Here is a 23823-nt window from a genome sequence, read left to right as displayed (position 1 = left end):
GTTGAATACACTAGATGGCTCAGTATGCAAGACTCATTTATTGAAACAAAAAACCAAGCTTCAGTGGTTCAAGGATGGTGACAAAAATACCAAGTAATTTCATAGTGTCTTAAGGACCAGAAGAAGAAAATTGCTAATCCAAAGGATCAAGAACTACAAAGGGAGATGGGTTCAGGGTAATGACAGAGTTGCCAAGGCTGCTATCAAATACTTTACGAGGCAATTCAACTTACATACTACTGATTGAGATAGCAGGATTATGGATTGCATTCCAAATATCATTACTAATGATGATAATCAGAGGTTGAGCAGGATGCCTGATGAGGATGAGATCAAAGAGGCAGTATTCAACATGAGCAAGGATAGTTCAGCTGGACCTGATGGCTACAATGGTATGTTTTTGCAATCTTGTTGGTCTATTATTAAGTATGATGTTACTGCCTTTGTACATGATTTTTTTGCAGGCAAGAAAATAACTAAGTACTTGACTCATACTTGCCTTACTTTAATCCCCAAGATTGATGCCCCTGCTAGTTTCTCTGATCTCTCTGAGCAATTACACTAACAAAATCATTTCAAAAATACTGGCTAGTAGACTAAATCCATTGTTAACTAATTTGATTTCTGAAAATCAGAGTGGCTTTGTCTCTGGGAGTTCCATCACAGATAATGTCATGCTCACCCAAGAGATAGTTAATGGAATTTCCAAAATCAATACAGGGGGCAATGTAGTTTTAAAACTGGATATGGCCAAAGCCTATGACAGGCTTTCATGGACTTTTTAAAAAAAATGTTTTAAACAGATTTGGTTTCAGTGATGATTGGAATGATTTAATTTGGAGAAGCATCTCTAATGTTTGGTATTCCATAATTATTAATGGAACTAGACATGGTTTCTTCACCTCTTCACAAGGTCTTAAACAAGGCGATCCTATTTCTCCTTCCCTGTTTATTATTGCTGCTGAGGTTCTCTCTAGGTCCCTTAATAATTTGTTAGATAATCAGAATTTCACTCATTTTTCAGTGTATAAAAATGATCCTCAAATTACTCATTTGGCATATGCTGATGATATTGTAATTTTCAGTAGTGGTAACTCTAAATCTATAAAGTTAGTTATGCAGATTATTAAGAAATATGAGGCTGTTTCTGGTCAAATGGTTAATAAGGACAAAAGTTTTTTTTCTAACTGGCCCTAAAACCTGTGCTTATAGAATTAATAGAATCAGAGACAAAACTGGTTTTCTTGACAAAAACTTTCCTTTCACTTACCTTGGTTGTCCTATCTACATTGGTAGAAAAAGGATGTCTTATTTTGACAACATGATAGCAAAGATTATTAAGAGGCTCAATGCCTGGCAAGGTAACATGCTCTCCTGTAAAGGTAGGCAAGTTCTCATTAAAAGTGTGATTCAATCTCTCCCTATTTATATTCTTTCTACCATTAACCCCCCCCCCCCAAAGGCACTGTGGAACTCATTGAAAAACATATTGCTAATTTCTTCTGGGGTGCTATAAAGGGTAAGAACAAGTATCATTGGACTTCTTGGGAGAAACTGTGCTTTCCAAAAAATAAGGCTGGTATTGGTATTAGAGGGATGAATGACATCTCTAATACTCTTACTATGAAAAGATGGTGGCATTTCAGAACAAGTAAGTCTATTTGGGCTGATTTTTTTAACTGCTAAATACTGCCTGAGAATGAATCTTGTGGGTAAAAAGTGGTGTCCTGGCAATGCTCAAGCTTGGAAACACTTACTTTGGGCTAGATATAAATGTGACCAGTTCATTTCTTGGAAGATTAATGAAGGAAATTGTAGTTTCTAGTGGGATAATTGGACAGAAGTGGGCTGTCTTGCACAACTCTGTCTGGCTTTTATCACTAGATACAACTACAAAAAGAAAGTCAAGGACTTTGTGGACAATAATACCTGGAATGCTCAGAAACTTTATAATACTCTCCCCAGTGATATTGCTTTACACATTATTTCTATTGCATTGGGCCAAAAAGAAAAAAAAAATTATGCTATATGGAATATGACTGATGATGGGCACTTTTCTAATGGCACTGCTTGGAAACTTATCAGAAAGAATAGACAGACTAATGACATTTTAAACAACATTTGGCACAAATCTATACCTTTCAAACAATCTTTTATGTGTTGGAGAATATTCTTTGGAAGAGTTCCAATCAACAAAGTCCTCATTACTACTAATTCTCAGAGTCAGATTGATTGTATTTGTTGTTTGATACCAAAAAATGAAACTGTTCAACATGTCTTTGTGGAGGGTAAAGTAGCAGATTATATGTGGAAGGCTATGGGTAATCCTCTAGGCATTACTCATCATCATATTCCTCTCAGAGGATTACTTAATGAATGGTGGAAAAAGAAGACTATGAACAAGGTTCACAAACTAGTGCTTCAAGCTGTTCCTATCATTGTTTGTTGGGAAATTTGGAAAGCTTGGTCTGCTTGTAAGTATGGAGACAACGATAGTTTCTACTTGTATAATATGGTCACACAATGCGTATGGAACATCAAATCTGTCCTACAAGATGCCTATCCTACCATGGATACCACATAAAATTGGATCAACTTGTGCAGCAAGATTGAGAGACTTAAACCAGCTATGAGAAGTGTCCCTGTCTAGTGGAATAAACCGCAAGCTGGTAGCATAAAAATCAACACTGATGGGAGTTTTGATAAAAGAAATGGAAAGGCTGGAATAGGAGGTGTGGTCAGAAACGAGAATGGAGACTTCATTTTTGCCTTCTCTATCCCAGTACAAGCTCGAAGTAGCAATCAAGCTGAAGCCATTGCTGCAAGATTTGGAGTTGATTGGTGTATTCAACATGGTCACTCTAACATTCAGTTGGAACTGGACTCTCTTCTTGTCACAAATATGCTCATTCAAAAAGGTACTAACAATCTGAAGCTCAAGGAAACCATCAGCTGTACTGCCAAGATGCTCAGTAACCATGCTGCTCAAGTTTCTCACTGCTATAGAGAGGCTAACCGTGTAGCTGATTTTCTAGCAAAGATGTCTACATCAAGTGGAAATAGGACCTTATATCACTCTCTACACGATCTTCCTAGAGAGGCAAAGGGATTACTTCAACTTGATAATTGGCAAATTCCAACATTTAGAAGAAAGTATGAGAAATGTAATTTTTTTGTTAGTTAATCTCTTTTGTAATTATTGGAAGGAATTTGTATAGGCTGCTTCCTTCCTTATGATTGCTTGTCAATCCTTTTTGTAGATTAGCCCTGTGTCCCCCTCTAATTATTGTAAGTATGTTTACTTATCAATTAACATGATAGGGGTCCAAGCCAAACCCTTCACACCATAGGCTCACAACCTAAAAAAAAAAACAAGTCTGACATGCTAATTGTCACTGGACTTGTTGAGGATGTTCGACTCCAATATAACATATGAGAGAAGATTCTTTGTTCCCCACCGCCATTTAATTCATTTTCTGGATCTACGGGTAGGGGTCTATGCTGGACTCGTTCAAAATGACAAATATTGTACTAGAGATCACAAGTTCTGTTTTTCTATTTGATTGAAACTGTAAAGGAGCTCAACAGACTGGTTGAAATTATAGCTGCAATTCTTAAGACAAGTATTGTAGTTTTCTATTACTCTCTCCGTCCCAATTTATGTGATACAATTTGGATTTCGAGAGTCAACTTTTTTATTTTGATCGTGAATTCGGACATGCAATCTTTAAGTATTTCGAAAACTAATTTACATATTTATAAACTATATAAAAAGTATTATAAGTCACAATAATTGACAACTTAAAATATTTAAAGGACATAACAAATTGCGGTCATTTTTTTTTGTTTGACTCTCAAAAAGCGAAAAATATCCCATAATTGGGATAGAGTGAGTATGAAGTGACATACAAGAAGCCAGATACACCACTGCTAGGTATGCATTTGTATCATTATTGCCATGTGATTGTCATTCCTAAATTTCAAAAATTTGAAGAAGAAAAAAAAAATGTATCAGTAATCCTTCACTCTTCAATTTCATTGGAATTTTTTGCTCAATATCACCATCAGGAGAAGTGACGAGTGAGTGCAAAATTCACACTCCCTCCGTTTCAATTTATGTGAACCTATTTCCTTATTAGTATGTGGGCAAAAATATTGATCTCTTATTATATTTGGAAACAATTACATTTATGCACTAATTATAGTCAATATATGTGACTCATTTAACACCACAAGTTTAAAAATCTTATTTTCTTTCTTAAACTCTGTGCCTAGTCAAATAGGTTCAAGTAAATTGAAACTGATGGAGTATAAAACAGAAGTGAATAAGACAAGAGAGTGCAAAAAGATATAAAAAAAGCCACCTACAGACGCTTTACGCCCAATCACTCCGGATAACGCTTGCATCCTCTGTATTAAGCGGTATTCACTGGGCCAAGATCACCCCCTCGAGTCAAAAATTCCACTCCGGTTAACCAAAATGAGGATCCCAAATTGCATGAGCAATAGGTCTTACATGTAAAGGGTCCTGTATCCACGACTCAAAATTTCCTTGCCAAGCTACATGAAACAAATTTCCGGAAGTCCACAAAAAAATTAGCAAGTTTAAATAAATCAGAGTACATATATTTTAGAAAGGATTTTAAATTTACAGTATTAATTAGTGTTTGGTTAAATTATTTGAAAAGAATTTATGTTAATATTAAAAAAATAGTTTGTGTTTGATCAATCATTTTTAAAAATGTTGCCAAACCTCAAAGTATGAAAAGGGCATGTAAAATTAATTTTATAACTAATATTATCTGAAAAAGATTTTAATTATTTTTTATAGATATTTAATTAAGTTTATTTTGTAAAAATATTTCTTTTTTTGTTTGTGATTTGGCAAAATTTGTGAAAATAAAAAGTTGGAAAAGCAATGTTAAAATAATTCATGAAGAAGAAGGAAAAGAAACAAAGTTCTACTGATTGGTTTTCTTTTCAAATTAATAAATCTAGGTAAATAAAAATTAGTGATAAGGAATATTTTAATCTTTAAAATTTCTTTATGTTTAAAGACATTAATTTCTGCATGTCAGAGTTGGCAGGACATTTAAGGCAATGTTCATTAAGGGGACTTTAGAAAAATGAGTCCAAAAGAAGGAAATTAAACTTTAGTGACAACATATTGAGTTCACTGTGAAAGGGACTCAAATTACTGGCACTGTGAATTGGCAATGGCTTCTTTGTTCAGCTGCTTCTTGGGGTTGTGCTTCTTGCTGTTATTGTTGTACTTCAGCCAAATTTCAAGAGCAGAAGAGTCTTCAAAGAGTATAATTCTTGAAGAAGGGACACTTTACATTGATGGGTGGGCAGCCATTGCAAAGACTGATGAGGACTTCATTTGTGCCACCTTAGATTGGTGGCCTTGTAATAAATGTGACTATGGTACTTGTAGCTGGGGAAATGCTTCTCTCCTTAATCTTGTAAGCTCCTTTTTCTTCTCATTTGCAGAGTCATGCAAAAGGTTAACTCTTTGCAAATGGGAATGTCCAGAATTAGAGTATTTTTAACATAGAAAGCTCTACTAAAGGTAGCTCAGTTATAATATAATCTATTTGGTAGGTCATTATTCTGATTAATGACTTATGTCCATAAAATAGAGTTCAGAACTTGGTAAAACCACCATACCTACTATATGCTCTGCATATTTGGTAAATCAGTGTCATTATTCCCATTCTAAGCCTTCCCATTTCTTGTGATGCTTTTGACTCTATTGATGGGAGCTTTCTTTCTTAATAATCAATAAAAAGCTGTTCTTTTTTAGAAGGTTGACTACAAAATTGTCTCTAGCTTTACAATTGGTATCCGGATCAGTTTACGCGCACCTCGACTAATTCGAGGATACTTGCTACCCTCCTACAAAACAGCTATTGGGCAGCTCTCTCCATCAAGGCTTGAACAAATGAAAAGAATTTACTTAGTGTTTTTGCCTCCGTTGAAATTTGAACCTGAGATCTCATAGTTCTCAACTCACTTCAGCGTCCAGTGACCACTAGGCCACACCCTTGGATGCATTTATGCTATGTTCAACTTTACATCTCATTGAACTGATGGGAAGTGTTCTTTGTTGCAGGATCTAAGCAACAAGGTATTGTTGAATGCAATCAGAGGTATAATTTTTGGAGAAGCATTTATGATACATTCAAAATTTATTCAGTAGTTTTCTGATTAATGAGTAACTATTGACCTTCCTTCCTGCATGCTGCAGCATTTACTCCATTAAAAATTAGACTTGGAGGCACATTGCAGGACAAAATAACATACCAAATGGCGCATTATGAGCAACCATGTACTCCTTTTCTCCGTAATAATACAGAGATGTTTGGCTTCACTCAAGGTTGCTTACCTTTGTCTCGTTGGGATGAACTCAACGAATTCTTCGAGAAAACGGGGTAACTTTACTTCATGCAGTTTTGTGCAACTTTAGTGAGGAAAATCGTCTAAGGACGCGATAGTAATCCTCACTCCTTATACTTCAGTATATCATTGCAGGGCAAAAGTAACTTTTGGATTGAATGCTTTAAATGGAAGGACAATAGGTCCTGATGGCTCTGCTTTGGAAGATTGGGATTCCAGCAATGCAGAGTCTTTCCTCAGATATACAGTTAGCAGAGGTTATTCTATCCACGGCTGGGAGCTTGGTATGAAATTCTCTCCTATCTTTAACTAGATACATTTTTGGGGTATGCTGATATGCAAATTTACCATAGGGATTACTGTAAGCCTCAGAGAATGAACAATGCCGTAAAGGAGCAAGTAGTATGGAATTATCCTTCTATTGTGGTCCAGTATTCTTTTTTGTTTTGGTATGAAAGAGCAGATGCATTATATGCCAGTAATTACATCTTCGTACAGGGCGATAGGGATACTTTCCCATTGTATTTCAGTTCATGTAGGATGGATGTTGTTGACAGTATATCCATATCTTTCTCTAACAACAACATACCCAGTGTAAACTCATAAGGATATCTTTCTCAAAACAAGTAAATAAATGTCGTAAGGCTCCTGTAAGACAGGTTTGCATGGATCACTTCCTTCCATAGGAGCACAGTATCACAAGCCAACTCTGAGACTGCTAACTGATATTTCATCTAGGCCTTCTCCTTGCTACATTTGATTTAAATTTGTATTTTTTTTCTCTTCAGGAAATGAATTGAATGGCAACGGAATTGGTGCAGCTATTTCAGCGGATCAATACAGCCGTGATGTTATCGCTCTTCACAAATTATTACAAGATATATATAAAGGGAAGGATGTAATACCATTAATCCTTGCACCAGGAGGAATATTTGATGCTGTTTGGTTTGCAAAATTCATAGATAAAGCATCCAATTCTCTTCAAGTAGTTACACATCACATTTACAATGTTGGTGCAGGTACATTAAGCTCTTTTTGTAGCGATGAAGTTTTAATTTCCCCTAAATGCCTAGCTCGGCCATTGTTATTGGAATAACAAATCATCTCATATTTAGGCAATGACAGCAACCTAGTTCAGAAAATACTTGATCCTTCTCATCTGGATGAAGAATCCAACATATTCCGAAATCTTCAAGGCATTCTCCGAAGTTATGGAACCTCAGCAGTAGCATGGGTTGGTGAAAGTGGAGGGGTTTTTAACAGCGGTCACAATCTTGTTTCCAATAGCTTCGTGTCCAGCTTTTGGTAAAAATCCAACCTAAGTGGTCCATACCTCTGATAAACTTCTTGTCAAGGTTTTAATCAGAAGTGATTTTGCGTCTTCCAATATTAGGTTCTTGGATCAGCTTGGGATGTCAGCCACGTTCGACACTAAGACATATTGTCGACAAACATTGGTTGGTGGAAACTACGGTCTCCTCAATACCACAACGTTTCATCCAAATCCTGATTATTATGGGTATGCCTTAGCTCTTTGCTAATCGATGCTTTTACCATGAAAACAAAACCAACTGCATCCGCTGTTACCCTAATGTAGAACACGTTTACTTGGTAATGTAACATACTCATTTAGCATTTTACTTATGCATTCTCTTTCATGCACACAGTGCTCTTCTTTGGCATCGTTTGATGGGAAGGAATGTTCTATCGACACACTTCCGAGGAACAAAAAAGCTACGAACTTATGCCCACTGTTCACAATCTTCTGTAAGTATAATAGTTTAAATTTGAACATGAGAGACTTGAAAAAACATCTTTCTATGATCTACACTAGAGATTGTGGTTTCTAAGGAGCCGTTTGACCATGAGTATTGTGCACTTCTTTTCCGGAATAATTTTTCACTTTGTTTCAAAATCAGAGTTTGGTTATGAAATTTTTGAAATCCAACTTGGGGTGGGATTCCAAATTTGGAAAAGTGCTCCAAACCTGTTTTCCTGCTTCATCTTCATAAATTCCAAATAAGGTGCTCTCTTATCTCCTTTGCAAAAAGTGTAATCTAACACAACTTTATCTTCAACTGCAACTTCATAAATTCCAAATAAAGTGAAAAACATTTGGAATCAATGGACAACACTTGCTTAATATACATCAATATGTTGCAGGACGGAATCACACTGTTGTTGATCAACATGCACGGTGGTACAACAGTTAATGTTGGTCTATCGGTCAGAAACAAGGCGCCAATGCTGCTGCAAATCATAAACGATCAGAATCCGAGACACGGAATTCAGAGGGAAGAATATCACCTTACAGCCAAAGATGGTGAATTACATAGCCAAACAGTGATTTTGAATGGAAAGGAACTTAATGTAGATCATTTTGGAAGAATCCCTCTCTTGGAACCTATACGACCGAATCCCTCCGACCCAATTTCCATTGCTCCTTTGTCAATTGTATTTGTTCACATCCCAACTATTCAAGTGCCTGCTTGCAGTATGTTTACCAGAGACAACATGTAAGGATTGTTTCCCCTCTTTGATCATGAATTGACTTGAGTTATAAATACGTGTTAACGACTAGTTAGAGCATGTTTAACTGAACTCCCAAAATCTGCTTATTTTGAGAAGCACTTTAGTCAAAATATATTTTCAGAAAAGCACTTCGTCAGAGTAGCATTTTGTATTTAGCTGAATCATTTGAGAATGCTTTTGCCAATTTTATAAAAGAGGAAATTCGCATATAAGATTCATAAAATTGGATAACCTACACTGTCACGCCCCGAACTATGGCTTGGACGTAACACGACACTCGGTGCCTGACTGCATGTGACCGAGCGAACCACATGGCTTGCTGAATCATCATGATACATAACATAAGCGGAATATAACGTGAATGCATGATGAACCTTTACAAAACATGGTAAGTCATAATACTTAATAAAATGTTGGTTTAAACATGAGTGAGCCAAAATGGCTATACGACTCCAAATGTTTGACATGACATAACTGACTTGTCTAGTCTATGAAACCTCTATCATGAGTCTGACTGGAAAACATACTTACTGGGACAAGGCCCCCAGCATACCTTTAGATGCATAACTAATCATAAAACAAAAGTTGACTAAACCCCGAATGAGATGGGGCTTACCAATAAGCTGATACGAATGCTGTCCTACTGAGCAGATGTGTCGTCCTGTATATCAGTACCTGCATCGTGAAATGCAGGCCCCCGGGCAATAAAAGGGGACGTCAGCACATTGAATGTACTGGTATGTAAAACAACTGAAAGAAATAACATGGAACATGGAATAACATGATAAGAACTGAAACTGAAAACCTGGACATGAACATGAGTGCATACATATATATATAAAACATGGTAAAAATATCATAAGTAGGGAGAGCAATAACTTATAACCGATCCATGGTCTGGTGCTTGCGTCCCGCCAGCAGAACACTCAGTCCTTTCCAGGGAACATGAGATTTAATAAAATATGAAAGGATCCAGTCATTATGAGAGATCGTCCGGGACATGGGTGGAGCGATCCTCATCCTACGGTGGCTACGTAGTTTCAGGCTATCTGAAGCCCTCCTCGGTATTTAATGCAACTCCCAAAACATGAACATGTAAAATAGTGGCACTTGCTGCCCATGGTATATCATGAATCATAACTTACTTGTACATGGTTTTCATGAATCATAACTTGCTTGTACATGGTTTTCATGAATCATAACTTGCTTGTACATGGTTTTCATGAATCATAACTTGTAAATATAGCTTCATAAGATAACTTGTCATAATCTTGCAAAACATGTTTTTGGTTCATGAGTAATAACAATAGTTCGTAATCATATATATATATATATATATATATATATATATATATACTTGACTTGAAAACATGCTTGTAACTTGCTGGATGAAATCATAAAGTTTCATATAAACATAATGAGAACACATGAGGAAGAATTCATGATTCATGGATTAAGCTGGGATTCCTAATAACCGTAATGGAAGATTAGGAATACAATAATGAATATAGATACAAGATTCATGTACATAAATACATAAGTACGGGCTACCAATATGTTGGATTTAGTGCCCTAGGATTTGAACTTCATGAATATCAAGAAACGGAGCATCGGGAAGAACGTAGAGATTCCCACATGTGGATGGAAGTTCTACATACCTTAACTTCCTGCTTTTGAGCGTATCACAATGTCCTTCAATCCCTTCAACTTTAATCTATAGCAATACAGGTCATAGGGACTCTATATTAGCAACAATATCCATGTTTTGTTCATCTAAGCATTTTATCAAACACTTGGTGGGCATGAAGCTCCACAACCCTCATTAATGGTGTTTTCTTCACCAAATCCCCACTCTATTACTTCTAGTTGATTCTACAATCTCAATTAGGTGTAATTAACATCATTCTTCATCACCCACATGAATACAACAATCCCAAGTCAATAATCCAAAATTCTAGCATAGTTCATATAATCCTCTTTATCAAACTCATTTACTATTCTCCTTAGAATTCATCAACTCACAACTATAAATGATTAGGGAGTAGAAACATTACCTTTTTGAAGTCCAATCCTCTTGAATTCGGGTTCTAGGGTTTCCACATCCAACAATAATATTCCAATCATAACCCTATGGATTTGAAGGGTTTTGGGGACTTGGATTCAACCTAGAATCATGATAAAACTTACCTTGGAAGGTTATTGAGGTTTGGGATTTGTTGTCTCTGAGTTTAGAGAGATTTTTCGTGGATGGGGTGTTGGAGAAATAAACCCCAACCCCAAATATAACAAGAAAACGCGTAAACCCGACTTTTGACCCGAAATTGACCTGTTTCGCGATGGTTCCGCGATGCGGGTGCATCGCGCAACATTCTGCAGCTAAAAACTCAGAGTTGCGCGATCGGTCCGCGAAGCGGGACCATCGCGCTCTCGCTCACGCGCCCTCACGCGCCCCGAGAAGCGACGGGTATCGGTTCTGCACAGTGTTCGGTAAAATAGGCATAACTTCTTGTACACAGCTCTGTTCAAGACCCATAATATACCGTTGGAAAGCTATTTCAAAAGGCTACAACTTTAATCAAGGAAGTTTTCCCAAATTCCTAATTAATAAAGGGGTTATGGTCGTTATAAGTAAGACCTTCTATAAACTCACTTGCAAACATGCCCCGTAGAGTGGCTTCCAACTTTTCTTTGCCCAAAGACATTTCTTATGACTTAATTGGTTTTCAAAACACTTTCTATAACCCTCATATTGGTTCCATTATATTATTATCTTATGAGTCAAACCTTCGCCCGAAGCTACGAGGTGCTACATACACCCACAAAAAAAAAAGTATAGTAAATGTACAAAGGAAAAAAAACATGTTTTAAAGTTTTTTTTTTTAAATATTCACATAAAGAGTTCTATTTTTCTTGAGATTAGTTTTTTCCTTTACACCTTCTTCAAGAAGAAACAAAAACATATATAGTTTCACCCATGTATATTATTAAAAAAAAAAAAAAACTATCACATGCAGAATCTGTTATCCCGCCCATAAGGCCGAATAAATGGCCGAACAAACGCACTGAATACTGAATTGTTGGATTAAAAAGACAAACATATAAAGACAAACAATACTATTGTTAAGTTCGAGGCATCTTCCACTTGTGTCTCTCATTACATAAGCCACCAAACAAATCTTAGTTCTAGGTTTACACTCCCTTTTTATGATTAACAATTGTGAGTTGTCCCAGTTTCCATCATCATACGTCCAATATTAAGTAGCTGCAGAATATTCCAAACTCCTCAACAGCATAAGCGGGTTCAGAATTTAAAATTTATGAGTTCCTATAACGTTTTCAAGTTAATATACAATAATAACTAGATTCATAATTAAAATATTTATAGATATTTAATGAATCTCTTAATATAAATACAGGATTTGAGCAAAAGTTATGAGTTCAGGTTAACCGAGTATTTTAAGGCTAGATCCGCCCCTTCTCCTTAGAGTTCCAAACATTGAGAGCTATGTATAAGGTTCCTTAAACAACACTACTAATAAAATCTTGAACAAACCCGAAATTCAAGAAAGCAAAGATGAAGGTACAAAGAAGCCAAAGTGTAGTGCTAGTGCCATGCCCATTCCAGGGGCATGTAACACCAATGCTGCAGCTTGGAAGTATCCTTCATTCTCAAGGCTTTTCTATCATAGTTGCACATACTGAATACAATGCTCCTAATTACTCCAATCATCCTGAATTCATCTTCCATTCTATGGACGACGGGTTACAGGGAATTGACATCTCATTCCCGACTTTAGAGAACATGTACGATATGAACGAGAATTGCAAGGATCCCCTCAGAAATTACCTCATTAAGATGTTGGAAGAGGAAGAGGAAGAGAATGTTCGAGGTGATCAACTCGCCTGTATCATTTATGATAATGTCATGTTCTTCGTCGATGATGTGGTGACTCAGCTGAGGCTTCCTAGCATTGTTTTGCGCACTTTTAGTGCTGCATATTTGAACTGTATGCTCACCATTCTTCAGCAACCAGAAAAATATCTTCCTTTTGAAGGTAAGAGAACAAACACATATTTTGCTTCAAAATTTAAATAACAAATATTTAAAATTCAATACCATAACAACAACTATGTCCTGAACAAACAAGTGGGGTCGGCTATATAATCCTTAATGACCATGTTCCCTGTTTAAATAAATATTAGCCCAACATTATACAAAACAAAAATAAAAACAAAAGATACTAGAAATATAGGCTAAACCACTCCTAGAGAGCATAAAGTGGGAGATCCAGGACTCAAACTTAAAGAATTCAGTTTTGCGTTGAATTCATTGTACCAATAAATTATGGATTCAGATTTAATATTTATTGAGATTTTAGTATATATAATACATATATACTCTGTGTCAAAAGTTATTAGGTTCAGATGAACCCATAGTTAAAGGGATACATAGGGCTCTGAAAGCATAGGACCTAAAGTAACTTATTATAGGACTAAGATATATAGCCTATAAATCTTTTTCTTCCATTTTGACTCATCTTTCCCTAGTCTGCATTGCTTCCAAGAGATTGATTATTCATGCAATTCCAGATTCTCAGTTGTTGGATCCGTTACCACAGCTTCATCCCCTGAGGTTTAAGGATGTACCGTTTCCTGTCATTGATAATGATGTTCCAGAACCGGTACTAGAGTTCTGTAGAGCAATGAGCAATATAGGATCATCTGTGGCGACTATTTGGAACACGATGCAAGATTTGGAGAATTCAATGCTGTTACGCCTTCAGGAACATTACAATGTGCCTTTCTTTCCAATAGGCCCTTTTCACAAAATGGCGTCTTTGTCCTCATCGACTAGCATACTAGAAGAAGATAGAAGTTGTATCGAGTGGCTCGATAAACAAGCTTCTAATTCAGTTCTCTATGTCAGCTTAGGTAGCCTAGTAAGAATTGATGACAAAGAGCTAATTGAGATAGCTTGGGGATTAGTTAACAGTGAGCAACCATTCTTGTGGGTAATTCGTCCGGGCTCTGTCTCGGGCTTTCAATGGGCTGAGGCACTGCCGGATGGTTTTGTGAAAATGGTAGGAGAGAGAGGCCGGATAGTGAAATGGGCCCCACAAAAACAGGTGCTTGCACATCCCGCGGTAGCAGGATTTTTCAGTCATTGTGGTTGGAATTCTACGCTTGAAAGTATTTGTGAAGAAGTCCCTTTGATATGCAGGCCGTTTTTGGGAGACCAACCAGTGAATGCGAGGTATCTGAGCCAAATATATAAGGTTGGGTTCGAATTAGAGGTGTTTGAGAGAACAGTTATAGAGAAAACAGTAAGGAATCTCATGTTAAGTGAAGAAGGCAAAGATCTGAAGTCAAGGGTAGTAGACATGAAACAAAACATAGTTGCTGGTATGCAGACTGATGGTTCTTCACATAAGAATCTGAATGATTTGGTTGACTTCATTTCATCCTTGCCCTCACGGCGCGCTCCACCAACGCCTGTTGTCGGGGCAATCGTGAACTCAAATCATATACCAAGCAAATGTATCATAGAGTCCTGAAGTTGGAAGAATCCTCCTTTGGAACCTATACAAGTGAATCCCTCCTTTCTCGGTTGTATTTGTTTTTATCTCCAGTATTCAAGTGCCTGCTTGCAGTATGTTTACCAGAGGCAGAGAGTAACATGTAAAGGTTATTTCCTCTCTTTGATCATGAATTGATTTGAGTAATGAATAAGTGCTCATTACTAAGAGTTTGTTCGACCAAATTTCCAAAATCTGCTTATTTTATGAAGTACTTTAGTCATACTAAATTTTCAAAGAAAAACTTCGGCGAGAATATTAATTTGTGTATAGCTAAAGCGTAAATCATTTGAGAAATGCTTTTGTCAATTTTGAAGAAGAGAAAAATTATAGTTGAAGATATTCATAAAATTGGAATACACTCGGTGGCAGAGGCAAAAGTTTTGGCAAGAAGGTTGAACATCTAGTGTATATACATTAAAAAAATTACAATGTATATAGAGTGTAATTTTTCTGCGAAGGGAGTTCCCGTCCCTCTAGCTCCACCCCTGCACACACACACACACAAAAAAAGAAAAAAAAAAAAGTAAATGTACAAAGGAAAAAAGACATGTTTGAAAATTTAATTTGTTAAAAACATGCGCATAAGAAGATCAATTGTTGTTGAGATTCTTTTATGTCTTTACATATTCTTTAAGAAGAAATAGGAGGATATAATTTTATTTCACCAATGCAGTAGATTACATAAAAAAACAAGTATCACATGCAGATTCTGTAATCCTGCCCATAGGGCCCAAAAAATGGACCAAATACTGCATTATTGGACTGAGAGACAAACATATAAAGACAAACAATACTATTACAATACTGTTGTCAAGTTCTAGACATCTTCCATTTGTATCTATCATTACATAAGCCTTCTAAGGAAGTCTTAGTTCTAGGTTACACTCCCTTTTTGTGATTATCAATGGTGAGCTGTTCCAATTTCCATCACCATTCGTTCAGTATTAAGTAGCAGCAGTATATCCCAAACTACTCTGAGTTCCCAATTTGAAAGCTATATATAAACTTCCTTCAAGAACACTATTCACCCTACCAAAGGAAATAAGTCACTATCAAACTGCTCCCCCTGTTGAAGTACCAAAGGTGTAAAATCTTGAATAGGACAGAAATTCAAGAAAGCAAAGATGAAAATACAAAGAAGACTGCGTGTAGTACTAGTACCATACCTATTCCAGGGGCATGTAACACCTATGCTTCAGCTTGGTAGTATCCTTCATTCACAAGGCTTTTCTGTTATAGTTGCACATACTGAATACAGTGCTCCTAATTATTCCAATCAACCCGAATTCGTCTTCCATTCTATGAATGACGGATCACACGGAATAGACATGTCATTCCCGAGTTTAGAGAATACATATAGTATGAACGAGAACTGCAAGGTGCCCTTGAGAAATTACCTCGTTAGGATGATGGAAGAGGACGAGGAAGAGGATGTTCAAGGCGATCAGCTCGCTTGTATCATTTATGACAATGTTATGTTCTTCGTCGATGATGTAGCCACTCAGCTGAGGCTCCCCAGTATTGTCCTCCGCCCTTTCAGTGCTGCGTGTTTGAACTCTATGCTCACCATTTTTCAGGAACCAGAAAAATATCTTCCTTTTGAAGGTATGATGAGAACAGGCACAACCTCTGTTTCAAAATTAAAGTGACAAATTATGTTGAATTCAGTATTGTACTTATTGAAGTATGTGTCCATCTCCTCTTAGAACTTAAGTTGTTTGAGAGAGAACACTTTTATTTACTTAATTATATTCTCAACACGTCCCGTCATGTGCAGGCTAGATTTTTTTTTCATGGGCTAAGCACATGTAAATTCTTTATGATAATGGGTGGCATTGAGAATCGATTGCAGAACCTCTCCTTTGATACCATTACTGAAGTGTGTCAATATCATCAAACAACTTAAAACTGTTAGAGAGAACATACTTTTATTTACTTAATTATATTCACACTAAAATCAGTACTCATTGTAATTCCAGAGTCTCGGCTGCTGGATCCGTTGCCGGAACTTCATCCCCTCAGGTATAAGGATCTACCATTTCCTGCCATCGATAATACAGTTCCTGAACCAGTACTAGAGTTCTGTAGAGCAATGAGCGATATAGGATCATCTGTCGCGACTATTTGGAACACGATGCAAGACTTAGAGAATACAATGTTGTTACGACTTCAGGAACATTACAAGGTGCCCTTCTTTCCAATAGGCCCTTTTCACAAAATGGTGCCTTGGATCTCCTCGACTAGCATACTAGAAGAAGATAAAAGTTGCATCGAGTGGCTCGATAAACAAGCTCCTAACTCTGTTCTCTATGTCAGCTTGGGTAGCCTTGTAAGGATTGATGACAAAGAGCTAACTGAGACTGCTTGGGGATTAGCTAACAGTGAGCAACCGTTCTTGTGGGTAATTCGACCGGGCTCTGTCTCTGGCTTTCAATGTGCTGAGGCACTGCCGGATGATTTTGAGAAAATGGTAGGAGAAAGAGGCCGGATAGTGAAATGGGCACCACAAAAACAGGTGCTTGCACATCCCGCGATAGCTGGATTTTTCACACATTGTGGTTGGAATTCTACACTTGAAAGTATTTTGGAAGAAGTCCCTATGATATGCAGGCCGCTTTTAGCTGACCAATTTGTGAACGCAAGGTATCTTAGCCAAATATATAAGGTTCGGTTAGAATTGGAGGTGATCGAGAGAACCGTTATAGAGAAAACAGTAAGAAAACTCATGTTAAGTGAAGGAGGCAAAGATTTGAAGAGAAGGTTAGTAGAGATGAAACAAAACATAGTTGCTGGTATGCAGACGGACGGTTCTTCACAAAAGAATCTGAATGATTTGGTAGACTTCATTTCTTCCTTGCCCTCACGGTGCTCTCCGCCAACGCCTGTTGTCGGGGCAATCATGTGCTCAAACCATACATCAAGCAAGTGTATCATAGAGTCCTGATGTTAGAAGAATTCAATTTTTGTTGCCTGCTAGCTTTGCAAGACAACATGTCCTTAATCACAAAAGGAAGAATAAGATGTAGTAAACTTTACTTATTATGTTTTGGGGTTATGGCAAGGCCATCGGCCCAACGCTGAAGCAATTTAGCAACCTGTTACTTGCCTTGTCAACTACTTTCTCATCACTTCTGTTTGTTGAATGGTTTACTAAATTAGGAACTTTGACACATTGTTTCCTAGGTTCGTAGAACTGAGTTAAGTTTCTTCTTATCATTTATGATGATTGTTACACCCTCCATTGACACAATTTCCTCATTAATTCCTTAAGAAAATGGCATATTTCTATATTTACTTCACATTTACCCTTAATAAGAAACTTTTATAGTCACACAAATGGTATCGCTTGTTTAATAGTACAGGTTTCAAATTCTTATAAACACAAATGATATGACACATTTAAGACTATAAATTTAAAAAGCCTTCATTTATTTTTAAAATTTATATCAAATCAAAATATGTGATATAAATTGGAACAGATGAACTATTTTATTTTTCCCTTTATCTGAATATGTTACTGTTCCCATGTATTTTGGTTGAAAATATGAGGTGTGGTAGACAACGATGGAACAAATAAGACCATTTATTGACTTTTACATTGTTGAAAAGAGGAATATAGGAACTAGGAAGAAGTTGTATAATATATAGAATTAATTGTACCAAAAAAAAGTGTAAAACTAATTAATGAAAATTATTTATATTTTGAATGCATCATAAGATAAAGAATATATTCAATGCCTAAGTGTATTTCAATTTTATATTTAACAAACGGAAAAGGGTCGATTATTTCCTTAGAGTACGAGCAATTGAGCAGTTAGATCCTTCGTTATGTCCAAATAATTGGTCCAAATATGTCATTAATGTTACTGGAGCCTCCAATTGACGTAATAAGTTGATTAATAAGAGAAAATGACAAAAAAAAAAAAATACCCTTAATCTATTAGGAATAAATCACTTTTACCTTCCCTTATATTTTGGTATCGAAATTACCCTCACGTCTAAACATTGCACCCCATATGTCGTCCTCAGTAGAACTCCACTCATATTTAATCACGTATTTAAAAACAATTATTGGCTTGCACCATAGATGCCCTTTCTCTCTCTCCGTGCCACTATCTCAACCTTTGCTCTTTTGACCCCTGTGTTACTATATACCAACATTAAATAGTATTATTCTATATTATATGTTCAAGGTGTTTGGCGCATTCCATCTTAGTGGTGTAGATGATGGTGTGATGATTGTTATACCTCATTTTAAACGGGTTTAAATTGGAGTACAATATATTGGTGATTTCTATTTGTTATTTTAAGGAGTCGTCATCTAATTGATTTTAAAGGTGAATTAGGACATCTAGTTATTAACTAAGGTAAAACTTAGATTAAACCTTCGTTAATGGTCCGCTTAACTAATGTGATTCTAGGTAAGGGTTCTAGGCATCCTAATGGGAAGGTCTTAGGCATCCATTATGATCCGTTAAACACGGTTACTGTCCAAACTTAGGTTAATTAATTAAGGCGAAAAATGCAAATATAACATTTTAAATATTCAAGAAAATAGCTTGTAAGTATTATCAAGAGTTCAAAAGAAATGGAGCATATAAGGCATTTTGACGAAAATAATATCTTTTATATTTTATGGGTAATATAGGAAAAGTATTTCATCTTAAGTAATTAAATGATTAAGTAAAAGATTTGCATTAGATAACACAATGGGTTTAATACCTAATACTAGCCTAATTTAATGAATATAAAGACATAAGTGGACATCATAATTAAACAAAGGGATTAACTAATTAAATCTCAAATGAAATGAATGAGGCATTATAGGCAATCTTATCTTATTTAGAAAATTGTTTTTATATTTTTTTTAAACAACAAAAACGAAGAATAAATACGCTATTTTTTTAAAAGTATTCTAAATTGACATATCATAATTTTTTTAAAAAAAATACGTTAAGTACGATATTGTTTTAAATTATGTCATAAAATAAGTACGCTATCTAAATTTAACTACCTTAAATGCGTTATTTAAATAAGTACGTTATTCTTTAAGGTATTCTAAATTGAAATATCATAACTTCTAAATTATTTTAAATACATTATTTCTAAGGCAAATTCGAATTCTAACTACCCATTATTACTAAAACTATCCCCACTAATTCCGCTAGGATTCATATAAGCTAAGAGAACAAAACAAAGTAAAGCGTTAGTCATACAATACAAATCAAAATACACAACAGAAAATAAAGTAGAGGGGGACAAAATATAATCGAATGGATCGGCCCATTTTTTAGGGCTGCTGCAGTCTGTTTCTGCCATTGGGCTTTGGCCCAGAATCTTTTTTTTTTAATACTGCGGACAAGAGTGACTCAAGAATGCGGAAGAGGACGAGTCCCTTGGACTCTTACGCGAGGGTCGTGCATAAAAACGAAAGAAAAAGGATTAGTACAGTGGGAATTTACAAGTCCTATACTTCAAATAAAAAAAGAAAAGTAACAGCCGAAATAAATAAAAACATCACATAAATAATAAGCAAGAGCAGAACCTTGACATGCCAAATTAATAGAGCAATTTCAACAAACCAGTGATTTATGTATACATTATGTATATTTAAGTATACTCCATGTATACACATTCATAAGGATGCCTAGAAGGTAATATTGGAAAGCTTTTGCCCCCGTCTTCCCGATGTTGCACAAGTTCCAAGGGATTTCATGAATCCCAGGCATGGCTAACACCGGGGAGGGTTCAAGCTTGATCCATAATGACCAACTAATCTCCCTATCAATGTGTTAGCCACAACCTTCTTATAATATACACTCATATACATACTTCACATATAAAAACACCTACTGTATATAATAAGACATACTGATTATACTCCCATTCCTACTTTTGGTTCAACGAAGAGGAGCACTTTACATTCCAAGAGATAAATTTACTTGCACTATAATTTCTATAACCATTCATGATAGGCTAGAGAAGCAACACACACAAAGAATTCTCAACTATATCCATCCCATGCTAGGATAAAAAAAAGAAAGGAACTGAAATATGCGTCTTTAATTAAAAGCTAAACTAAACTCCTACTTAAACTTGAAGGAACAGACTACTGAACCAGACCAATACGCACTTAACCTATTGAATTTTGCTTGACTCAAACGTGAAGGGAATGAAGAAAATGAATAGCAAGAACAAGAGGATCATATATGAAAGCAGAAACAACCTTGTAACAGAACTAATCCATATGAATTCGGAAATAAACATAACTAAATTGAAATGAAACTAAACTGAAGAAGGAAATTAGTTATCAAATTCAAACAACATTAAGACTGAACGAATCTCCCTGAACTCATTAAAACATCAGAATATGCAAGAAATGAAAATGATCTAAATCAAGGAACAGAACCACAGAGGAAGAGTAATGTACAAAGGGAAAACCAGACAGGAAACAGGGAAATATCCACATCTGGGGCTTCACTATGCAGTAACCAATTGATTCATACCACACATATGACATGTAAACCATGATTAACCATAACAGGATACACAACACATGCTTAAACATGAATAAACTTAGGCTAAGATAACATTAAAAAAAAAACATACTTTGACTAGGCTAAGCTAAAGAAATATCAAATCATGCTTAACTGTAAAATAAATCATCATATAAGACTTCATTGGATTAGACTAACTTAAGCAGGCTAAGCAATTCAGTTATTAAGCAAAACAGGAGGATCTTTCTCATTTAACTATGATCACAGTTTCAGCAACCAAATTAAAGTAATGTATATCATCTTATTAAGCAAACCAGGCTAAACATGGTATAGTTCTCAACAAACGAACCAATGAACCTACTTAGCACAACAACTAATCGCAGCTAGCCATATAAACAACCAGTGATGAACAAAACCAAGATATTTAAGCATGCTTAACTAAATAAGATTAATATAACTAAGATTTAAACAGCAGGGTTTAGACCATGTTGAACCAAACTAATTTAACATATCAAACAAGTTTAGTTATCCAACATAAGAACATTATTGATCTGATTAGCATGCTTAATAACTAGTTAAATTAGTTCACATAATCCTATTCCTTTTAACTAAATCAAACTGAACACGATTATGATTCACACACAGAACCCGACTATTCTAACACATATATAGATATTAAACTATATACACAAATCATATAAAAGCAATAAAACAAGCTAACACAGAACAAATAAACCTAAAAGTTGCAGAGAAAAAAAAGGAAAAAGGAGAATTACCTTCTTCGGGTGCAGCGAAGTGAGGCTTCGAATCTCCGATATACACTCGAAACACTACAATCTCCGAGTTTGTATACACTCGGATTCGAAACAGTAACAGAGAAAAAATAGAATAAAAATGTTTAGTATTTCGTATCAATATCAAGAAAAGTGAGACTGATGAAAGATTAACTATTTTCAGGGTAATTGAGGCGGCCCCCAAAAAAATCTTCCTAAATGACTAAGAAAACGATTATTTATAGGCACATTTCTAGGGTTTGCTGGGGTTTTCAATTTTAGGCGGGATCTCTAGGTCAAAAATGCTCCACCCCAAATCAAACGTTCGGATTTCACATGCCCGATCAGAAAAAGAAAGAAATGGACAAAATCCATTAAAACTTCGTACCCGAAAATGAAAAGGGGCTGATAAAGAAAATGAGTTGAATTCATAAATAGACAAAACTCATTAAGGTGATTTCAGATTGAAAGCAGAGGGCAGGGAAAGAAAACAAAAACCCAAACCTTCAACCGTTGAAATTCTGAAGGAGAAAGGACGGACCATTAATTTCTTTCCCTCAAATGGCCATGCATGGCCTGGGTTTGCAAAAGTTTTCTGCGAATTTTCCATTCGCGTCGGGTAGAGAGAGAGAGAGAGAGGAAGGGAAAAGAAAGAGCGGCGGATGAATCTCTTAGGGTAGAAGATGAACAAAACAAAATAATTAGCCGGGCCGGGTAGGTTAAAACGGTTAATGGACTGGGTCATTTAAATGAATGGTGGGCTGGATTGGTCCGAAAATATTTGTGAGCTGACTTTATGGACTGGTCCGAAAAATAATATGGATTGATTGGGCTTGGATTTGGGCTAATATTGGCTGAATGAAAGAAACAATTTGGGCTTCTAAATTTAAATAAAAGACCTATTTTAATTAACTATATACTAACGTGTGCTAAAATATTGCCTAATATAAAAATATGTAATTATTAGTGCTCAGATAAAAATAAAATTATATGACGTCATAATAGTCGTGCGATAATATATTCTTTTTAAAGTTCAACAGTAAATAAACGCTATTATTTAATTGCGCAAAAATAAATGCGATGCATGTGCATAAGATGGTAAAAAAAATGCTGAAATGATTATAATGCAAATTATAATAATAATGGTAATAATAATAGTAACAAAATAATAATAATAATAATAATAATAATAATAATAATAATAATAATAGTGGTAGTAGTAACGGTAATAAAATAAAAATAATAATAGCTAGTGACTATAATAGGATAATGAAACGCGGGTATTAATAAAAAGCTAATAATTGTATTAAAGTATAAATAATTATTTCTTAAGTTGCCAAAAGCGTAAATAAATATTTTGGAGGAAGGCGGGACAAAATTGGGTGTCAACAGTTTGTCCCTCTTTGACCGGTAATGATGAAAGAATTTTTGGGCAAAGACGTTGACTCAGTAGCCTATTTTGTCCCGACTAAAGGATTTTGGAGGACTAAGGGTAAGAAAATTTTAGGGAATTGTGGCCGAACTCCGATCTCCGAGTTGCCTACATATCTCAGGTTGCACGAGAATCAGGACATGTGTAGTTCTAGGATAACTACGACACCTATGAATAACAAGTCCCGACTGGTGCGAATTTTGAAAAATATTGTCCCAGTGTCGAATTATGATGATATTGGGTGTTATGATCGGACTCGAGAATTCTGAAATATGAATGTGTTGGTATGCAAGCGGAATATTTGGGGTTGGAGACGAGTGTTCGAGGTAGATCCTTGACCCTTGCCGGGAAGTCTGATTATCCTTCCCAACAAATTGCCCCAGTTCACTGCCGAAGAAATAGTTCCACGTTGCGCTAAAGCTCCTGCGAAACTTAAACTAGATAAAATAGTCAGTAAAAATAAATATCGGAAGTAAAGCGATGTAAAGTAAGCCCATGAAAAGCTGCAATGATTTAATAAAATGATAGCCTTAGCTGAGGCTAATGCGAATGAGGTTCTAGGCCGATGATGATGCCTTTGGCGATGATTAATGAAAATGAGGCCTCAAACC

General features: G+C 35.8%; 4 protein-coding genes and 1 long non-coding RNA gene across 5 annotated transcripts; 4 read left to right on the top strand and 1 right to left on the bottom strand.

Moving 5' to 3' along the window:
- The first annotated feature begins 759 nt into the window (after nucleotides 1-759).
- On the top strand, nucleotides 760-3184 carry LOC132608243 (uncharacterized). Its single transcript, XM_060322299.1, has 5 exons — nucleotides 760-1158; nucleotides 1519-1651; nucleotides 1768-1843; nucleotides 1885-2527; nucleotides 2651-3184. Exons 1-5 carry the CDS (start codon nucleotides 760-762, stop codon nucleotides 3182-3184), a joined length of 1785 nt encoding a protein of 594 aa, XP_060178282.1.
- Nucleotides 3185-5120: 1936 nt separating this feature from the next.
- On the top strand, nucleotides 5121-9038 carry LOC132606993 (heparanase-like protein 3). Its single transcript, XM_060320778.1, has 9 exons — nucleotides 5121-5465; nucleotides 6116-6152; nucleotides 6251-6434; nucleotides 6535-6683; nucleotides 7188-7418; nucleotides 7515-7704; nucleotides 7793-7918; nucleotides 8067-8166; nucleotides 8563-9038. The coding sequence occupies exons 1-9, from the start codon at nucleotides 5217-5219 to the stop codon at nucleotides 8917-8919; spliced, it is 1623 nt and encodes a 540-aa protein (XP_060176761.1). The 5' UTR covers nucleotides 5121-5216; the 3' UTR covers nucleotides 8920-9038.
- A 282-nt stretch (nucleotides 9039-9320) lies between these two features.
- LOC132605375 (uncharacterized) lies at nucleotides 9321-11345 on the bottom strand. The gene is made up of 3 exons (XR_009569161.1): nucleotides 10986-11345; nucleotides 10590-10645; nucleotides 9321-9606 (listed from the first exon to the last, which is right to left on the bottom strand). It is a non-coding gene; the product is annotated as an uncharacterized LOC132605375 (long non-coding RNA).
- A 1049-nt stretch (nucleotides 11346-12394) lies between these two features.
- LOC132605374 (UDP-glycosyltransferase 76E1) lies at nucleotides 12395-14677 on the top strand. The gene is made up of 2 exons (XM_060318541.1): nucleotides 12395-12986; nucleotides 13522-14677. Exons 1-2 carry the CDS (start codon nucleotides 12506-12508, stop codon nucleotides 14484-14486), a joined length of 1446 nt encoding a protein of 481 aa, XP_060174524.1. The 5' UTR covers nucleotides 12395-12505; the 3' UTR covers nucleotides 14487-14677.
- A 317-nt stretch (nucleotides 14678-14994) lies between these two features.
- LOC132606992 (UDP-glycosyltransferase 76E1-like) lies at nucleotides 14995-17624 on the top strand. The gene is made up of 2 exons (XM_060320776.1): nucleotides 14995-16115; nucleotides 16490-17624. The coding sequence occupies exons 1-2, from the start codon at nucleotides 15635-15637 to the stop codon at nucleotides 17452-17454; spliced, it is 1446 nt and encodes a 481-aa protein (XP_060176759.1). The 5' UTR covers nucleotides 14995-15634; the 3' UTR covers nucleotides 17455-17624.
- Nucleotides 17625-23823: the final 6199 nt, after the last annotated feature.

Source organism: Lycium barbarum, chromosome 8, assembly GCF_019175385.1.
Source record: "Lycium barbarum isolate Lr01 chromosome 8, ASM1917538v2, whole genome shotgun sequence".
Classification (NCBI taxonomy): domain Eukaryota; kingdom Viridiplantae; phylum Streptophyta; class Magnoliopsida; order Solanales; family Solanaceae; genus Lycium; species Lycium barbarum.
This window is presented reverse-complemented; position numbering and strand designations above follow the sequence as displayed.